This window comes from Ctenocephalides felis, unplaced genomic scaffold, assembly GCF_003426905.1.
Source record: "Ctenocephalides felis isolate EL2017-DRISC unplaced genomic scaffold, ASM342690v1 CF-g0.4_SCAFFOLD_01886, whole genome shotgun sequence".
NCBI lineage: Eukaryota > Metazoa > Arthropoda > Insecta > Siphonaptera > Pulicidae > Ctenocephalides > Ctenocephalides felis.
Window position 1 is genome coordinate 76406552 of NW_020538040.1, and position 20926 is coordinate 76427477.

Genomic DNA, 20926 nt, shown 5'->3' on the forward strand with positions numbered 1-20926 from the left:
TGTGTTAGCTAATGCTTTTAACTATTTTACAATATAGTTACTTTAATTTTATCTCCAACCGCAAATTTACGATTAAATGATTGTTTGCCAGATAAAATAACTCATTTATTTCAACGCTTTTAAATTTTGTTGAAAAAGCAAACTAATTATAACAGAAATACGATTAATCTATTACACAATTTGGCAGATAATTTGGAATGCGTTGTAAATATTTCCATTCAAATAACTAAATTTCTATATTCAAATTAATTTTTATTTTTGCTTGAATAATACCACAGGTCCGCAAAAAAAAGTTGTCTGCATTGGGTGTGCGAAATAAGTTTCTCAATGCAGTTTTTACAGCTAAATACGAATCTAGGGTTAAAATTATGGGTCAAATTACAAAAAAAGACAAAATCTTTGACCTAATAATTCTTTTGCATGATAATTAAAATTTTATAATTTCTGTCGTTTCCAGGTCTTTTTTACCTTAAATTAGTATTCACCCGAGTCCAAAAATAAGACCTCACTAAGTACCTTAACACCTTAATAACTAATGTTTAGGTACCTAAAGCTCTTAACGTGTTAAATTAGGTACCTTCAGGCTGGTATACTTAAATGATCTAATAAGATTTTTTGTAGAAGTAATTTGAAAACATATTTTCAAATATTCAATTTCAAACGCGGTTGCAGATTAATCAGAGGCAATAGGTATTAAATATGTTTGCAAATTACTATTGAATTATACAAAAAGGAATACATTTAATTCAAATTCAATAGTTTTTTAATGTAAAAAAGTTTAGAAAACGACAAAAATTATAAGACTTGAATTATTATACAGAGCAATTAAAAGTTCGGAAATTTTGAATATTTTAAATCTTTTTTTAATTTTTTTGTTAATTTTGTTAAATTTTTTTGTTTCACTTTAGACTCATGTTCAGCATCACAAACTACATTGAAAAACATATATCGCCCACCCAATACAAACAACTTTTTTTGTGAATCTGTATAATTATTTTACTATACGCGTGATATAAAAAAGTACTGATTGTATCATATGGAAAAGCTGCAATTATTGAAAATTTGTACGAATTAAGTCAAGAATAACTAAAACTATACCTTCCCCTAACTAGAAAGAATTAGAATCATTGAAAGTAAATATAACTGTAATGAAAACTCTATAACCGTTAATTCTACTGCATATTCTCCTCCCGGCTTAATATACTATACAAAATAATCTCATAAAATTGCTTGGCTTCCGAAGAAAGAATTTGTTCAAAATATATTTTTAAATCACATAAAAGAATATTTACGAAATATAATATTTATTTTTAGTCACAATCCTATACGAAATGTTATGTTATTTCCAGTTTGAAAATGGAATAGATACATATCCTTACATATTTTTGTATCAGTATAGTATTTTAGCATTTATATATCTGCAAAACGCAAAACTATAGCTACCTACACTCTAATATGTATTGGGCTGAAAGCATGTTATGCAAGTTACGACAATTGTGCTCTGCTAAATATATCTAATGAGATTAAACAAATCTAGTTGAATAACAAAACAATTAGATTACTCATCAAAGAATAATATAAAATATAATTTGTTTATTTTTCTATTTATGAGATATCTCTTTACATTTTAAATAAAAAGATTTTATGAATGTTACAAAAATGATAACGCTATGTATTAATTAGGATTATTACTTTGGAGCAAATGTTTCAACTATCATGATTAACTATATACCTGATATATCAATTTTTACTCATGTGATCTCAACCTAATGACTAACATTGAGAATTGGAAACACGAATGTTGTTTTAATTTTGAACACATGGCTTAATTACTTTTATTATTACGGGTAAAATAAAATCACTTATTTAAGAAACATTCCTATATTGATTTGCATTTAATTTATACAAAATATCTATATACGAGTGCATAAGAAATGTATATGAAACAGAAATATTTTTAATAAGAAAGTCAAAATATTTGCTCTTATTATATGCCAAGTAGCAGACTACGTCTAATAGTTGATTAAATTATTTTTTATAACACAGTTACAAATATAATAAGTTATTATAAAGCACATATTATGTTTCAAAATATTAGAAATATTTTTATTGCCATTATAGTCCAATGATGTTAAATTAAAATATATATAATCTGTCAAAAAAATAAATGACTTTTATTCCTTATAATCGATTAAATATTTTTTTATTAAAGGAAACCTATTTCACTTTGTCGTGAGACAGATAACAAAGTACAAATCGTTGAAGTTTTGTTCTTGCGTAAAAACTTCATTGCAACTGTTTGTAAATCAAAATAAAAAATCAGAATTTTCCAAAAAGCTTTCCAGAAAATCTCAGTGTGACAGGACTATTCTATGATAAAAACCTTTTCAATCACAACTTATATATTGGTGACGTAATCAATATTTATTCAATGTTTTTTCCAAAGATGGGACATGTACGCTAATGATAATGATTAGCAGTTAAGTATTTATGATTATCATTAGCAGTTATTTAAAAACAATATCTTAACATTGACCCTGATACATAATTCGTTCAAATTCTCTAACTTTCAATGTACAAAAAGTCTTCGACGAATTTTGCCGTGAAATAGTCAAATGCTATGGCAATGTTATGTTACATAACGTTTTTTTTCATATAAAATGGTACCAAAAACTGTCAAAATACCATAAAATCTAACTTTTTGCATGTATTATTATGACACACCACAGGGATGCACTTATGATACGATTTTTTTTAATGTTTGTGTGTTTTTTAGGTAAGATTTTTATCTAAAACGCCTGACTGTACAGCAACCACAAAGCATTTTAACAGTTTTTAGTACCATTTTATATGAAAAACGCAGTCTTACATAGCCTCGCCATAACTGGTCGATGTTATGGCAGAATTGGCCGTTCAGTGATCACTAAAACCCCATCGATTATATGGATCACTTTCAACAAAAACATATCAAATGTATACTTACATCTATAGATAAGTTATATAACAATTTGAATGCTTAACTTTTTTGTTTCATAATAACTTAAGAATTTATTTGTAAATGAACAAAATTTAACACATTTTTTAATTGTTTGATATTCGTTCATGTCGCATGATATTCGTTATTTTTTGGGTGTAGTTGTCATATAAATGTCTATGAACATATATACATAATATATATATATATATATATATATATATATATATATATATATATACGTATATGTGTGTGTGTATTAGAGCGGGTCGATTTGTATGGGTCAAAAAAAATCGCGAGAATGATTTTATTTATTATTTTAAGTATCTTATTTTAAGGATCAAAATAAGATACTTTGCTGAAGAAACCATACCTCTAAAAGGAATTCTGATGTCCCGTGCATTGACCCAAAAATGAGGATTAAAATTCGAAAAATTTTGACCCATTTATATTGTCTCAATGTATGGACTACAACCACTAACTTTGGAAAGCCGATTCACTCATGAACGTGCTTCACCCCCTGGGATCACCCCTGAGAGGTTATTCAACATTTAACCCTTATCTTTCGGTCAATGCACAGACGTCAGAATTCATATTAGAGATATGGTTTCTTCAGCAAAGTATCTTATTTTGATCCCCAGTTTAGATATATATATATATATATATATATATATATATGCGTGGAATGTATTTGTATATAAATAGACAATCTCGTAATGAATATAGATTCTGTTCTGCAATGGCATAGAATCAAGTTCAAAATTCTGTAAGGTCAATTGACACCAAACAGCAGTTACATACATTGGCGCCAGGAAATTTTATCAATAATATGAATTTAATTGATTTTGCTTCACATTATGTACATATACACAAAGGGGCGTCCATTAATAACGTGATCAATTTTTAAGAGTTTTTCCCTCTTGGTGATACGTGGTGATAACGTTTTTGTACCCATTTTTATTGAAGTGGGCCAATTTTGTGCATAAAAAAAATATTTTTTTAAGTAGTTCCAAGGCAATTTAAATGAAATGTTTATTATCAAAAATTTCAAAATAAACATTTTTCAATACTTGATCAAGTGGTATCGCCATACTTGTATGTATCAATGTATATAGTTTTATATGTTTATAGTCATATCAAATTTTTATTGAGTCAAATTGGCTCGAGTTCGTAAATCTAGTAATAAAATTACCCCCCTTCGCATGTATTTTTAATACCTAGAAAAAACGTAAAACTTTTGGATTATTTTTACCTGAATATTTTATAAATTCAAGTAAAATCTAAATACACATTATCTTACTAGTCCTCCCCTTCTCCAAGGTGATATTTTGTGATTTTTTATAAAACCTCTACCCCCTTTCAGGCCTCACGTGATTAATGAACGCCCCCCAAGCATATGCTCACCTTATAATATATCATCGTGAATATTATCAGACTACAAATTTTATTGGGTTCATTTGATTCTATATTTAAAAAATTGTTGATTGATTGGTTACTCAAAATCAGTTAACGTTTCGAATATAATTCGTTTCATAATACATAAGCTATAATACTTTGAGATAAAAATACCAAAGTATCAATACTACCATTTTTTTTTGTTATAATTTATTTTTGTTAATCAAGACTTTAATGTCTAATACTAACAATGAAATGAAAAAAGTGAGACATAAATCTAAATTTTTATTGTAAATGTTCAATTGGTAAAACAATGATTTCCTAATTAGCAATTAGCTAAGACTTAATAAGATATTATAAATATATTTTGTTACAATACTTTGAATTAATAATGAAATATTACACTAATAATAAAGCATAACCTCAATAAAAAAAATGAGTTTCTCGAAAAAAATATTTAAAACCCATACGTTTCGGCTATATTCTTAGCCTTTATTCAGTGGAAACTAAAATATAAGATAAAAAACTATTTTTATTTGCCACTAAATGAATGATATAGTCAAAACATGTGTGTTTTAAAATAATATTTTAAAGAAATTCATGTTTTCTTATTGATGTTATGCTCGATTATTAGACTTTGTTAATACATATGTCAACATCAACTTTTTTTTAAATTTTACAGTTTCCTGAATCACATGCCTCATCACTCATCTAAAAATATTCAAAAGTATGCACAATATTATAATAACCTTGAATAGTCAATTTTTTTTACATCAACCCTGGAAAAACTCACTAAACAAATTCACGATGTTTTAATCTAAAATTGTAAAATTTTTGGTTTATTTTTTTTCAATTATTTATTTAGTGTGTTGTCCCCTGGTTGGTGTACAGAATTTGATTATTTAGTGTTATTATATCATAGTTCTTACTTTTGTACATATAAGTGTGTGTGTGTTCTTTTGTTATGAATCCAATGCGTTTTCTTATTTCTACCTTAAGAGTGGGTTGTTCAACCAACATTTTCGACAAAAACTAATCGGAGTTTCCCCAAGGTGTCTTTAGTCTAGCCCTGTTCTGAATCGTGGCGTTTTTTCTGCGCCGTATTATATGAATAGGTTTCGCAATGAAATAAGGCGCAATTTGAATAGCATTCAAATAGTTTACCAAGACTATAAATAATACACAAAACTATTTCAAAAATAGAACGCACTGTTGTTGTACAAAAATGCCTACACATTTATACTTCAATATGTATTCAACACATCGTTCTTGATATAAAAATAATTGTCTTTTTATATCAACACTTTAAGCACGTTGAAGACCATGTGTACAAAAGGCACACAATGTGGTATCTGAATCAATTAAACACTGATAAGTATGGTTTATATTAAAATTGTGTAGAGCAATCCAATTGCCCATCATCACTCATTGTCAATAAATTTGACTTAGTTTTATTTTAAATTTTTCTATTCTGTTTTTTAACCCATGTACGAATTGACGATTTTTGGTGCGATCCCGACGTTTAAGAAAATTATCATTTAAGAAGAGTCTTTATTGGCAATTTTATTTATTTGCTTTTCAAATTTTAGAATTTAAAATATTATGGTATGCCCGTAAAACTACAACGTTCGACCCCAAAATCCTTTTATATATTCTTCAGAAAATTTTATAATGTTTTCCTTTTTTTAACAGGCAATGATCAGTTTTGCCGTTTTTATATGTTTGTTTCATGTTTTTCAAATTATAAGTAGTCATATAATCTTTAAAACTAATCATCAATAAAAGGAATGTTCATATTTACAATATAAGGCAAGTAATAAGGCAGCCTGGATTTGCTATATTTGAATACTTATATACGTGCATATATTCTTATGAGAAATTATACTTATATAATTTTTATGACAAATCATTAAAGAAAAGACCATGGAAAAAAACGTATGCGTTAACTTACATTTAGAAGCAGAAATATACTATTTACTATAGATTTTATTGACATTTTCAAAATCTATTAATCTAATAAAATCTATTAGTATAATTAAAGAAATACAATGAATCTACAAATGACAAAACCCTAAAATTGAAATAATTGAATATTGTCGTTGAAACTTTCCTTTCTCATGGAAAATACTAATCTTGTCTAATTTGGCAATATTGAGACAGGTGTGCATTCGGATAAATAAAAATATGTAAAGCCCAAATTCGTTACGTTGTAATCAAATTCAGATTCTGCAGATATATAGAGAAAAATTGTTTGGAAATGTATTATAAATATTACGTTGATTTAATTTAAACCTTTAATTTTAAATATTTTTAACTGTTATAACAAGCAGACATAATAGAAATTATAAGCATATTTTTTACAATAATATTGATGCTTTAAAACAGCATAGAAAATTATTCAGATAACTCTAAAAAATATACTAATGAATATTTGAGTGTATCTACCAGATTCTTAAAAAAAATTTCGATGTTTAATTATATATTTAACTTTGACATTTAAAAATTTCTTATATATATATATATATATATATATAAATTATTTAAAAATTATTTATTTAAAGTAAATTTAAATATTACGGCAATCTCATGCACAAGCCAAACACAATTACTACAGAAATATAAAAAACAATTGTTTACGAAACTGACTTCTTTATTATATATAACAAATTAATATACAATATATAATTAAAAAATGGATTATATATAACAAATTTCATATAATTGAACACAAGGTAAAATTTTCTACAGCTCTTGAAATCTAACATTATAATATTTTTATTAGTTTTACACTAATTGGCATGTCCTTAGTTATGATAGTCATGAAATGTATCATGACCTATAAAAAGATGGATTAACTAAAGAAAGTTTTAATGTTTGGTAGTATTATAGAATTTATTTTTCTATTTTATGTTGTCCTATCACACTGGGTTTTTCTTTTTCCACATTGGCATATTTTTTTAATCAAAACCTTTCAAAATACGCCTGTAGAACATATTTTTTAGAAAATATGTGTGACGAGATGATTATATTAATTTTTAAATTATTTAATCAAAGAATAGATAAAAATCAAAATAATGAATACGGTAAACCAATTTTATTCAATGATAATGATTTATATTACATATGCACAAGATGCAACAATTGTAATTATTTTTTATAATAAAAAATATTTTGGCAATTGTTAGAAACAAAGAAATTACCATAGTATTTTGTCATATATATATTTTGTTAACGTATTTGGCAAAAACTTTTAACAAATTTTAGAATTAAGATTATTTTGAGCTTTCGCAACATGTCGAATATTGGTTAAACTTCTTTCATGAAATTGGAAAGCATATTGTATTCGTTGCCAACTATTATTTAAAATTATTGATAATTAATTTCAACTATTTTAAGTGAGTTTCCAATGCTCGACATGAAATTGTATTCTATTTGAAAAATAAAAAGTTTAAAGAGTCTATGCATATGTATATGATTATTTTATAGTGTGTTTCATAAAAATGTATGTAAATCTATTTAATATATTAATCGCAAGCATATGTAAACTTTATTTATTTTTATTTTGAATAGTATTTTATATAATTGCAATAATTACTTATCATAAAATTTTATGCGACACTCATTGTCAGAAAGTTTTATATCTTTAAAAGTTTTATATGCATATTGCATATTGAATGCATATTAAACGCATATTTGTAGCATTGTAGCTGTAGCATATTTAGTAGAAAAAAATTATTGCAGCAATTTAAAAAGCATATTTGAGAAGGATAGATATTATAGATAGCATAGATTAGTTGGAGGATTTTAGATTCAGGACAGATCAGGTAAATAAACTATTCATTGTATACGTTTTTTGTAAATTCAATCTTACAGATTCTGCATTTCTGATGTGAACTCTTAGAGAAAATTTACTTGAATTGAATAGGATTGGATTATATTATAGTACATACGAGTATATTCCATTACTTACTCGTATATTACTCGTATATTACTCGTATATTACATTACTTATTACATTTAAATCCAGATGATGTTTTGCGATGGTTCAATATTCTTACAGTTAATTATGTATTTTGTAAGTTGAATCGGCAAACACACCTCATTATCTTCGTTTATATAGTGAAGTGAAGTAAAATATTTATATGTTAATTGAATTAAATTTTTAAAATGTGATACGATTTCATAGATCAAAATCGCGAAAAAATAATGATGGAAAGTGTCTAGTTCTAAAACATCGTAATTAATCATCTCCAATAATCTTTTTCTTTTTTAGCTATATATATTTAAAAAGCATCCTAATCATAGACGGATACTTTCACGAGGCAGAGAACGCTACTGAAGAGCAAACTGAGTCTCGACTTGCGGAAGAGACTAATAAAGTGCTACGTATGGAGCACAGTTCTGCACGGATCGGAGACATGGACTCTAACAAAGGCCGACAAGAACTACCTCGAGAGTTTTGAAATGTGGTGCTGGAGGCGAATGGAGAAGATAAAGTGAACAGACAAAATAACAAATAAAGAAGTCCTGAGAATAGTTGGCAAAGAAAGGACACCACTGAGCACAATCCTGAGAAGAAAAGGAAACTGAATCGGACCCAATCTGCTAAAAGAATGCCTCTTGCACGACGTCGTCGAAGGTAAAATAGAAGAACTAAAAGGATTAGGAAGAAGAAGAATGCAGATGGTTGTTGACTTACGCGAGAAGAGAAAATACAGGGAACTAAAAGCCAAAGCGCAAGATCGGGAAACATGTCAGCAAAAGTTTGTAAAGGAAAATGCTTAAATGCATTTAAAATTTATTAATGGTAGTATAATGGTAATGGAAATAATAAACAAGGAAGGAAAAGGGAATCATTAATTTGTGGTGCTTTCACACCATAGACCTGCCTTCGGATAGACAACTATTTATTATTATAGATATGTACAGTATAATAACCACACGAAGGCGAATTTCAAGACAAGATCATGAACGGACCTAAAGTGCAAAAATCGTATTATGCGGGATAGCACAAAATGTATCCAAGTAATCGTCTTAACGGGGTGAAGATAGACGATAGTTTGAAGACAAATGGATATTTTTCCATTCGTTTACGAGGCTTCACACCAATTCTCTGTTAATCGATGGTTCTGACCGATTACTATATCAGTGTGTGAAAGGTAGGCAAGATGGCACCATGATTATTTTTTTAGTATTTTTATCAGCTTTAATATTTCCGATAAAAACATATACATTTATCACATAGTAATTGCAAATATTATAATAATAATATTGAACGCTATAATTGTTTTAATGTTTGGATGTAGTAGTAAGTGATAAAAAAATAGTAATTAATTATTTTTTTTACAGATTTCGACATGCGTGCATTTTCGCAATTCTACATTCATTCATTTCGAGAATGATTTGAATTTCAATTGCTGAACGTCGTTTTAAATTTATTTCTTCAGCGACTTATTCTTACAAAATATCGCTGGAAATAAGTCAATACAGACGGCCGGGGTTACAACGTGGCGCGCATGCTGCTGTCTCATTGGTTCGGAAAGTGAGGCGGTGCACATTGTAAAAGCTTTCACCCCATTGTTTCTCAAACCTGATGTATATTATTATATATTAATTAGATGTATAATTAATGAATATGTCTGAATATAAAGTGATTCAGCTTATAACTTTGCAACAAATTCGTATAGGTCATAAAATATTCATATAGTTATGGAGAAATATATACATGTTTGAATGATATTGATTCCAATATTGTGCTATTATTGTACGGTATTTAATCAACCTTTGGTATAATTAATTCAGTAGTTAACCCAAATTTTCGTCGCAATTATAGTCTCTAATGCTTAGTCTATTGCAATGATCAAAATTTATTTTTTGCTAAAAAATCGATTTTTAGGGAATTTAAACTTATTGGAAACTTGTTTTTAACAAATAATAAAAAGATAATAAAACATTGTTTTTTTTAAATATATTATTTTAAAAAATTATTTTAACGCAAAAATAAAGATTTAAACTTATTTTGTCTATCTATAACTTCTTAATTTTTTTTGGTTTTCGCAATCATTTAAATAATAATTAGTACGAGTACGTAGTACAAATTTTTGCTTTAGAATTATTTTAATTTTATTGACTTTGTAAACAAGTACATTAGCCATTTGCGTACAGTTATTGTACAATAATTATAATTTCATATTATTAGATGGCCCATACTGGACCGATTCTGCCGTAAAATAAATGTTATGGCAAGGCAATGTTACGTTATAGTTTTCACACAAAATGCTACTAAATACTGCACCATGTATTTGCTATGCTATCAGGCGTTTTACACATAAAATGCAACTTTACTCATATGTTATCAAGCCAAATCTCCAAGAACTAGTTATCGTTTTTTTGACATTTGTGTGTTGTTTAGGTTAGATTTTCTATTTAAAACGCCTGAATGTACAGCAATCACATAAGATTTTGATAGTTTTTAGTAGCGTTTTGTGCGAAAACTGCTACATATCACATTGGTATAGTTTATGGCAGAATCGACCCCTTAATAAATATATAGGGCAAAGAAATTCGAAAATGCCCTTGTTAAAGACCACCCTAATATATATATATATATATATATATATTTACCGCCGTACATTTTTATATCTGTCAACAATAATGTAAAATTAGTTGGAAGAGATTTTTAGCCGTATTATCTCCTTCTATAATTCTAGAAATTGTTAAAAACTTTTAAGATCATAATGGATAATTTATGTGCTTTAATTTAAATTAGCTCTTTAACAAATATCGATTTTTGGGTTCATTTTAAATATCTAATTATCCTTTACGAAATTGCATGGCATTAATCTTTCTGGTGAATAATTACTTATTGTTTGATACCACACCCCACCCAGTATTAGAAGCTAGGTTGTATAATTAAAATAACTTTATATTTTGGTGTATTCATTATTTGTTTATCACATCAGCATTAATTTTGATGATTTATTGTGTGTAAGTGTGATTGTGTTGTTTTTAAATTGTGTTTTTTTTAAGTTCCGAAGTATAAGTATAAGTATCCTTTACGAAATTGCATGGAATTAATCTTTCTGGTGAATAATTACTTATTGTTTGATACCACACCCCACCCAGTAATAGAAGCTAGGTCTTATAATTAAAATAGCTTTATATTTTGGTATATTCATTATTTGTTTATTATATCAGCATTAATTTTGGTGATTTATTTTGTGTAAGTATGATTGTGTTGTTTTTTAAATGTGTTTTTTAAGTTCCGTTTTATATTTTACAAAAAAGGGCTCTCGAGCGCAGAATCAAAATGCACTTAGATACTATTTCAATAAGGCAAAGTCTTTGGAAATACAACAAAAGTGCGGGGGTACGTTATTGCCATGTAAGTTGCTATTGTTATATGTGATTTAGTGTTTTGGAAAGAACGATAAGTGCGACTTTCGAATTCTTTTCTAATTCGAGAAATAATCATCCTTCCCCCCATGCAGTAGTAGTGTATGGTGTATGGGTGTATGGTCTGTTACCACGGCTCATGCTGACCTTAACTGCGACGCACAGGTAATGCGCGCGCATTTGTTTTCAGTGTCTCAGTTGGTCTGCGAACGGCGCGTCGCACCGTTTCTGTTGTGCTCGTCCGCTATGTGCAATATATTTTCGAGTCCTACTAAATATATTTTTCTGGCAGCTATTTGTTAGGACCTCTCGTGTGATCATTAAGTGTCAGTGAATGTTTTACATAAATAATGTGATGATTATTTGACAGTAGCCTTGTGGAAATTCTGACGTGAATTGTGATAGTTATGGTCTCGGCCGAAATTATTGACAAGAGTGTTAAGAGTGGTAATATGTGGTATGTTTGGTTGTTATTAGTGTTTACTAGTACAGTGCTAACTACGAACGTCAATGATTTATCAGCAGGTGAGTTGGGATCGTGGACTGAGAAATTGTTCCCCGTGTCAGCGTTCGGTTTTGTTTCGCGAATGTCACATGTACCCATGTACGTCTATTTGTAGGTTACGGCGCACACCTGTCGTTATCACCTACAAGATCTATAGCAAATTATGAATGAAATTGGCCGTGTTGTTTTCAGTTCACGGCAATATTGACAAACACGTGCTGTGACTGTTCTTGCCTCTCATTTGACAATCGGCTCGAGGGCCTTGTCTTGTCAGATCATACGATCGAACACAACACACTAACTATATATATATAGTATAGAGTGAATCTGTGCACGATTACAATAGCAGTGCACGCTCAAGTATGCGTACAACGGTGCCTATTAATTCGTTCAGTTTGTTCAGACAGACAGACGTACATATTTATATTCTCGGCTCTTCATTGAATTTCACTTTGACAATAATTGAATTATTCAGTCGTCGTAATACACCACCATGTGAATGTTTTCTCCAAAACGCTTAATTCATAGATTATGCAATAGTAATATATTAAGGAACGAACGCTTAAGCGCATGGATGGCTTTTATGCAATTCGTGAGTCACGTTCAATGTCAAGGCGCCACTGATTGTGCGCGAATTACTTCATTGATACTCGTCAGTCGTCACTTATGGACTCGAATTTATTAACTTCCCGTAGAGTAAGTCATAGTAATCGCAAACAAATCTTAAACTAGTGGGGTGGGTGGCATCGTGCCTTAAGGCAAATTGCTGGAACTTCCCGTACCGTAACGAAATGTTCAAGGAATACTGAATGTTTTCAAACAGATTCTTATAAATATTGTAACATTGTCTAATATTTATAAGAATTATATAAACTGAATTGTAAAGTTGAAATTATTTGTTTAAAGTATATTAGAACTATAGTCAGAATTAAAAATAAAATCTGAATTATTTTCGACATACAAAAAATTAAAAAAAAAAAAAAATGAAACAAAATTTTTTTTTCCAAAATTAATTATTTTGTTATGACAAGCAGAAAGTTCTTTGAATCATTCAAATCGGACGCTTAGTTCTCTCAATAACTGCCATTTTTTACATATTTACCTCCGTATCTTCGAAATGGCTGGGCCTGCCTTTGCCAAAAACTAATAAACACTTCTCTCAATCATTACTAATTTAATGTTTTTTAGATCATTCAAATCGGATACTCCGTTCTCTCAAAAAGTCGATTTCTATTTTCTGCACTCTTTGCTCCGTATCCCCGAAACGGCTGGACCTGCTTTTGCCAAAAACTAATCAGCTCTTTCCCCTATCGATAGGAATTTTTTGAACCATTCAAATCGGTTGATCCGTGCGCCCGAAAACGTGACTGGAAATTTGTATCCATACATACATACACACACACACACACACACATACATCCATTTTTTCTGAGGTATGCCAAAATGTTCAGAAACCTTCAAAACGTCGAGAAATGTAAAAATTTTCAATTCTGATTTTCGGCCTATTACAATAACTTACCCTATGGGAAGTTAATAAACATTTTCATATATTTTTACGTTTTAAAACCTTCTGAACATTTTGACAAACCTTAGAAAAAAATGATTTATATGTGTGTGCGTCGGACACAAATTTCCATCGACGATTTCGAGAGCACGGATTATCCGATTACGGAGTGTCCGATTTGAATGATTCAGAAAACATTTTATTTGTATTAATGAAATGAAGAACTGATTTTTGGGATGGCATGTCTAGCGGTTTCGAAGATTTAATAAAAAAAAAAGTAGAAAGAAATGCCATTTGGTGGTCAATAATGTTTAATAGACATACGCACAACGAATTATTTGATACTTTATAACGATTTTAAGTAAGTGCACGTTTTGTTTACATTTCTAAGGGAACCGTACCAATTTTTAACTGTTAGACTACGACGCGTCGCTTATGCGCTTCGATATTTTGTCTTTAAACAGCCACTAAGCGCGACTGCTTTATAATAAAGTTTAAAATTTTCAAACAATTTTAAAATATAAAAAAATCATATTTTTAAATAGTCAATTTCTGTAAAAAATATTGTTTAAAATTTTCAAACATTTTCAAAATATAAAAAAAATCCTATTTTTAAATAGTCAATTTCTGTAAAAAATACAGTTTAAAATTTTCAAACATTTTTAAAATATATACTAGCTGTAAGTGGAATTCTGTCTTAAGGCAATTAGGGCATCGTGCCTTAAGGCAAATTGCTGGAACTTCCTGTACCAAAAATTATTATTTTTTTAAAAACGATTAACGATTTTTGAGAAACTATGAATTTGACAAAAAATTACTTTTTTTTTAAATAACATTTTTCTTTGAAAACAAAATTTATTTGAAAAAAAAATGTTTTCTTCATTTTGACATATTTTGGAAATTCTGAACTTTTTTTCAATGCAATCGTACTGCCTGAACTGCATAGAGACGAAATGTCAAAGTGCGCAAGTGCCGCGCCGCCGTTTAACGGATAAGCATTGGTACGGAACCCATAGAAATGTATAAAAAAATTATACTTATTGTTAAAATCTCTATAAAATATCTCATAATTTGACGTACATATGTCTAATGATCATTTTTGACCGCCAAATGGCATTTTTTTTTTCATTAGATCTCCGAAATCGCTAGACCTGCCTTTATAAAAATGATCAATTCTTCATCTTGTGAATACAAGTAAAATGTTTTTTGAATTATTAAAATCGGACGCTCCCTTCTCTTACTATTTTTGGCACTTTTTGCCCCGTATCTTCGGAACGGTTAGACCTGCCTTTGCCAGAAAGTAATCAGCAAGTCTCCTATACGAATCGAATGTTTTTTTATTTATTCAAATTGGTTGATCGGTGTTCCCGAAATTGTCGACGAAATTTTGTATCCGCACACACACTCACACACACACACATACACACACAGACATACATCCATTTTTCTAAGGTATGGCAAATATTCAGAAACCTTTGAAACGTAAAGATATATAAAAATTTTCATTTTCGATTTTTTGCGATTACTATAACTTACCCTACAGAAAGTTAAGAAAATCATATTTTTAAATAGTCAATTTCCTTAAAAAATTTAAAAAAACCTCAAAAATCTAAATTTTTCTGTTTTCAAAATATTTTAAAGATTTTCAAAAAATATAATTTTTGGGAAGTACCAGCAATTTGCCTTAAGGCACGATGCCATGCACCGCTAGTTAACTGATAATTTCGATGTCGTTACTTGATTTTGCGCGTTTATTGAGCGATTACTATGCTACGTGTAAATAATATCATTCATGACTATCCCCTAGATGATTCATGTCGATGTTTTTGAAATTCTTTGCGCTTAAACAGAATTCTTCTGTAGTGAGTGTTCTCAGAATCTAATTTCTTTCATGAAAGAAATTTATGCGATTTTTGAAAAGTCATAAAAAGAAGGCACAGTATTCTTACTGTATTTTTTAACTTTCCGCACTGTAAGTTACAGTAATTGTCTAAAAATCAAAAATGTACATTTTTGCATATCTTTACGTTTTAGAGGTTTCTGAACATTTTGGCATATTATGGCATATTTAAGAATGGGCGTATGTGTATGCTTGTGTTCATGTATATTTATATACATGTAAGCAAATATATTGATATAAATATAAATATAACATTGTTATAAAGATGCAAAATTTTACTTTATCGCTATTAAGATTGCTGTGATCTCTCATACCAGAATATTTGTCTGACTGATATACAGTATGTATAAATTATCTAATAATAATAAAATAAAAAAAAAATAAAAAGTGCATATTTTGTGTGGATACAGTTTATCATCCACAATTTCGGGTGTACAGATTAACCCTCCGTCGGTCGGATATTTTTTCACCTTCGAAAGGTCTGGCTAGACCACCATTCATTTTACATGCATTTATATGGGATAAATGAGTTTTTATTGTCTTATATATTAACGATTATTAGTAGTAAAAATTTATGGTTTTGATTTTTTCTTTTTCTTACCGTCTTTTGCATGTGTTGAGCTTGCTTATAATAAAAATATTACATATTATATTATATAAAAAAAATCAAGAAATATAAAAAAATCGTTGCTTTTTTGTTAATTTTTCTGTTTTATATCAATGAAAAACATTTTTTTTTTTCGGCGCCTTTGAAATGAATGTGAAATTCAAAGTGAAAATATAATTTCACTACAGGTTTGCCAAAAAAAAATTCGAACGCAGTACAGGTAGAAAAATTGTTGATAATATGTGGTGCATTACTCAGTGTTTGCGATTACCAATAAGTTTGGTAGGTTTTCAAGGAACTCTCGTCATGAAAATACTAACATTCATGTTACAACACATAGCAAAGAATATATACAACGCAGTTTGAATAAAAAATACCATGAAAAAGACAAAATCCTGTTTACATATATCAAAAAGCGTATATTTCATACACAATGTACGGGTGGTCTAGACAGACCTTTCCGACCGTTCGAAGTATAAAAAAGTTAATATCCTTATAACTATCCTTCTGTACATTTTTTCGTCCTGATTTTTTCATTGATCGACAGCTAATGAAATTTTAGGAAAAGTCAAGAAATTTCAAGTCGATAGGATTACTAGAAGTATTTTTTTTTTAATTGAAGTCGAAAAAAGTCTGGCCAGACCACGCCGACCGACGGAGGGTTAATCGATTTGAAATATTCAAAAAAAACATTCGATTCCTACTGATGGGGAGACGTGATGATTAGTTTTTGACAAAGATACGGAGTGCAAAAAATTGCAGTTTTTAAAAAAAACGAAGCATCCGATTTGAAGAATTAAAAAAACATTTTGCTTGTGTTGACAGTATGAAGAAACGATTAGTTTTTGGAAAAAAATTATTCCAATATTTAATTTTTATGAAATTTTTCTTCAAAAACATCGAAAATGATTCTATTAGCTTCATCGAAAGCTAAAATACTAAATTCACTTATAAACTTGAAATAAATAAACTTTGAAATTCGTTTATATAATTCTTATTATTAGAAATGAGATAATGTTCTTCATTCTAACTCCACTTGATTAAGTTTTGATTTTTTTCCTGTAAATATATATAAATGTCGTCGTTATAATATATATATATAATATAAATATAAGAGCTTATATATATAAGCTCTTATATTTTTTCTATAAAATACGAATATTAAAAGTCTCTCAGTATTTGTAATAATCTATTTGAAAACATTTCAAATTTCTCCAGTATTTTATTACGGTACTGGAAGTTCCAGCAATTTGCTTTAAGGTGCGATGCCATGCACCACTAGTCTACAAGTTATTAACTAATATTTTGAGAATATATATAAAATATAAAAAATATGAAAAAATCAAGTAAATTAAAATTTGAGAAATCGTGGGTATCGTATCTAAATAGATATCGATAAAAACGCGTTTAAAGTTTCGTAGAGGAAGGAAACACCGGATTTTTTCATTTCCCAGAATAATTTGAATTTTAAAAATCGATTTGTTTATATATCCTTAAATAGTTAATCTTCGAAAACATGCAAAAAAACAAAATCGATTTTTTCAAAATTCTAGACCCTAATACTCCCTTAATATGATCAAGTGATTATGTAAATTATAATATTAGAGCTCCTTTTCTGAACAAACTAGTTAGTAGCTTTTGATTTTTTACCTGTTGTCAAATGACAAAAAATTCTTAATTTTAAACTAGCTTTTCGGAACTTTGCAAATTCATATTTATCGTAGATATTATCGTTTCTCTTGCTAAAATTCCATAAGGTCAATTTTTTAAACTTTTATTAATGATTGACCATGGTGAAATCGTGAGTTGCGCATTTTTTTCCTGATGTGTGGAATTTCTTATAGTTTTAGCACGTAGTGAAAACTTATAATTTAGAAAAAACTTGTGGACAACAAAATTGACGTTCTGAAATTCTACAATTTGTAAATAATATTATATATAACTTGTATTTCAGTGCCAATTATAAAATAGAAGATCATTATATATACCTCGTAAGTCTGTGCCAATTATACAAAATAGATATATAAACATTAGTTTGCAATTTCATTTAGCGTACAATGGGATACATTCAAGATTGGCTTTACAAAAACGTGCCTTATTCTAACTTCAAATTTTTTAATTATTTTTAGTGGAAATTTTTTATTGCGTTTCAACTCGGACTAATATATTTTTATCATCTTATAAATTTAAAACTAGTTGTGCATAATAAGGTGATTTAAGGCAAATTGCTAGAAATTACCGTAGTGTAATTTGAAATTTTTAAAACTTTAAAATTTGTTGAAAACTTTAAAAAAATTAGATCCTTGAAAAAAAAATGTAACTTTAGAAGCCTTAGAAATGTAAACAAAATTTATACTTTTTATTAAAATCTATATAAAAATTTGATAGTTTGATGCCGATATGTCTGATGATTATTTTTGACCGCGAAAAGGCAATTTTTGTTACTTTTTTATTGGATTCTCCGAAACCGCTAGACCTGTCTTCCCAAAAATTTGATCATTTTTTCATTTTGCAATACAATGTAAAATGTTTTTTAATTATTCAAATCGGACACTTAGTTCTATCAAAAACTGAATTACCATTTTGGGCGCTTTTTCCTCGTATCTACGAAACGGCTGGACTTGCCTTGGCCAAAAACAAATCAGCTATATCCCCCATCAATAGTTTTTTTTTTTTTAATTTTATTTGAACAGCGATCAGAACTTATGGGTTCTAAAGCTGTTGTGATATCTTACAAACGTTTACTACGTTTGTTTTATTACAGATGGCAACCCAAACAGTTGTCACATCTCTGGCTGACAAATTTTTATTACAATCTCTGTAATATGGCAAGTATGGTACAACAATGCCGGGTGAGGGCTATTTTCACTCGGAAACATATTGCTATTTATATTTCCAAGGGAAAATTTGTCAATGTTGCCTGACAACAGGCTGCTCGAAGTGGGTATCGAACCCGGGACCTCTGAAACAAGTCCCGTCGCTCTTAACTGCTTACCTACGGGCGAGCCCTACCAGCAATAGTGATCGAATGTTTTTTGAATCATTCAAATCGGTTACATCACTCATACACACACATACATATACACTTAGGTTTTGTAAGGTATGCCAAAAGGTTCAGACGACTTTGAAATGTAAAGATTTATAAAAAATTTTGGTTCTGTTTTTTTGCGATTACTAAAACTTACCTTATGGGAAGTTAATAATTAAATAAATGAAATACTTAATATTTAAATGCCTTTCAATTTATTACATCAATTTTTGAGATCGGGGAGTATTTTAAGTTAATAAAGTATGTATACAGCGGCATCATTTAGGCGAAAATAAGTACATTTTTTCGTCTTTTAACATGATCCGGTAATGTATAATACAAGTGTTTATTTTTACTTGGGTAATTATTCTTTTTACGCGAGCAGACTTAAACCAGATGGAACATTAGCGGTAAGAGTTACTTATCGATTTTATCTAATGTTTATATCAAAGTCGGAAATGATTATATTTTGAGATATTTGATATTAGATAATATCAGCGCTTCAATACTTCGCTGGTCGTATCAAATCGATATTGTAAACATTGCTCATATTAGAAAAAATTCTGAAGTCTGGCTTTTCATTATAATGAAATTATGTTGCCCAGTGCTTGAGAATTATCAAAAAATTTCAATTTATGATTGAATTAATTTGTATACATATTATTAACTTCCCGTAGGGTAAGTTATAGTAATCGCAAAAAAATCGAAAATGAAAATTTTTATATATCTTTACGTTTCAGAGGTTTCTGAACATTTTGGCATACCTAAGAAAAAATGGATGTATGTGTGTGTGTGTGTGTGTGTGTGGTGTGTGTGTGTGTGTGTGTGTGTGTGTGTGTGTGTGTGTGTGTGTGTGTGTGTGTGTGTGTGTGTGTGTGTGTGTGTGTGTGCGTGTGTGTATGTATGTGCGGATACAAATTTTCGTCGACGATTTCGGGAACACGGATCAACCGATTTGAATAATTCAAAAAACATTCGATTCGTATTGATAAGGAGACGTGCTGATTAGTTTTTGGCGAAGGCAGGTCCAGCCGTTCCGGAGATACGGGGCAAAAAATGCCGAAAACGGTAACTCAGTTTTAAAGAGAACGGAGTGTCCGATTTTAATAATTCAAAAAACATTTTACTTGTATTGACAAGATAAAGAATTGATCAAATTTTCATACAGGCAGGTCTAGCGGTTTCGGAGATATAACGAAAAAAGTAAAAAAAAATGCCATTTGGCGGTCAAAAATGATCATTAGACATATGCACATCAAATTTTCAGATATTTTATAGAGATTTTAACAATAAGTATAAATTTTGTTTATTTTCCTATGGGTTCCGTATCAATGTTTACCCGTTAGACAGCGACGCCGCGCTTACGCGCTTTATATTTCGTCTCTATGCAATTAAAGCAGTACGATTGCTCTGAAAAACAAGTTCAGATCTTCCAAAATATGTCAAAATAAAGAAAACATTTTTCTAAAAAAAAAAAAAAATAAAAAAAAAATTTTTTTAAAAAAATTTTTTTTTTAAAAAAAATTTTTTTCATAAAAAAGTAATTTTTTATCCAATTTATAGTTTCTTATTTTTTCGAAGTAAATTTTTTTCAATTTTTCAATTTTAATCGTTTTTA

At 28.9% G+C, this 20926-nt stretch overlaps 1 protein-coding gene across 4 annotated transcripts in view; it reads left to right on the forward strand.

The window, feature by feature from the left end:
- The first annotated feature begins 11961 nt into the window (after positions 1–11961).
- LOC113376487 (low-density lipoprotein receptor) overlaps positions 11962–20926 on the forward strand; it is a 99006-nt gene continuing 90041 nt past the window's right edge. For all 4 annotated transcript variants that reach the window (XM_026616423.1, XM_026616425.1, XM_026616424.1 and 1 more), the window contains exon 1: positions 11962–12289. In XM_026616423.1, coding sequence (XP_026472208.1) covers positions 12172–12289 — 118 coding nt within the window. In that variant the 5' untranslated portion in view covers positions 11962–12171. The remainder of the gene's footprint in view (positions 12290–20926) is intronic.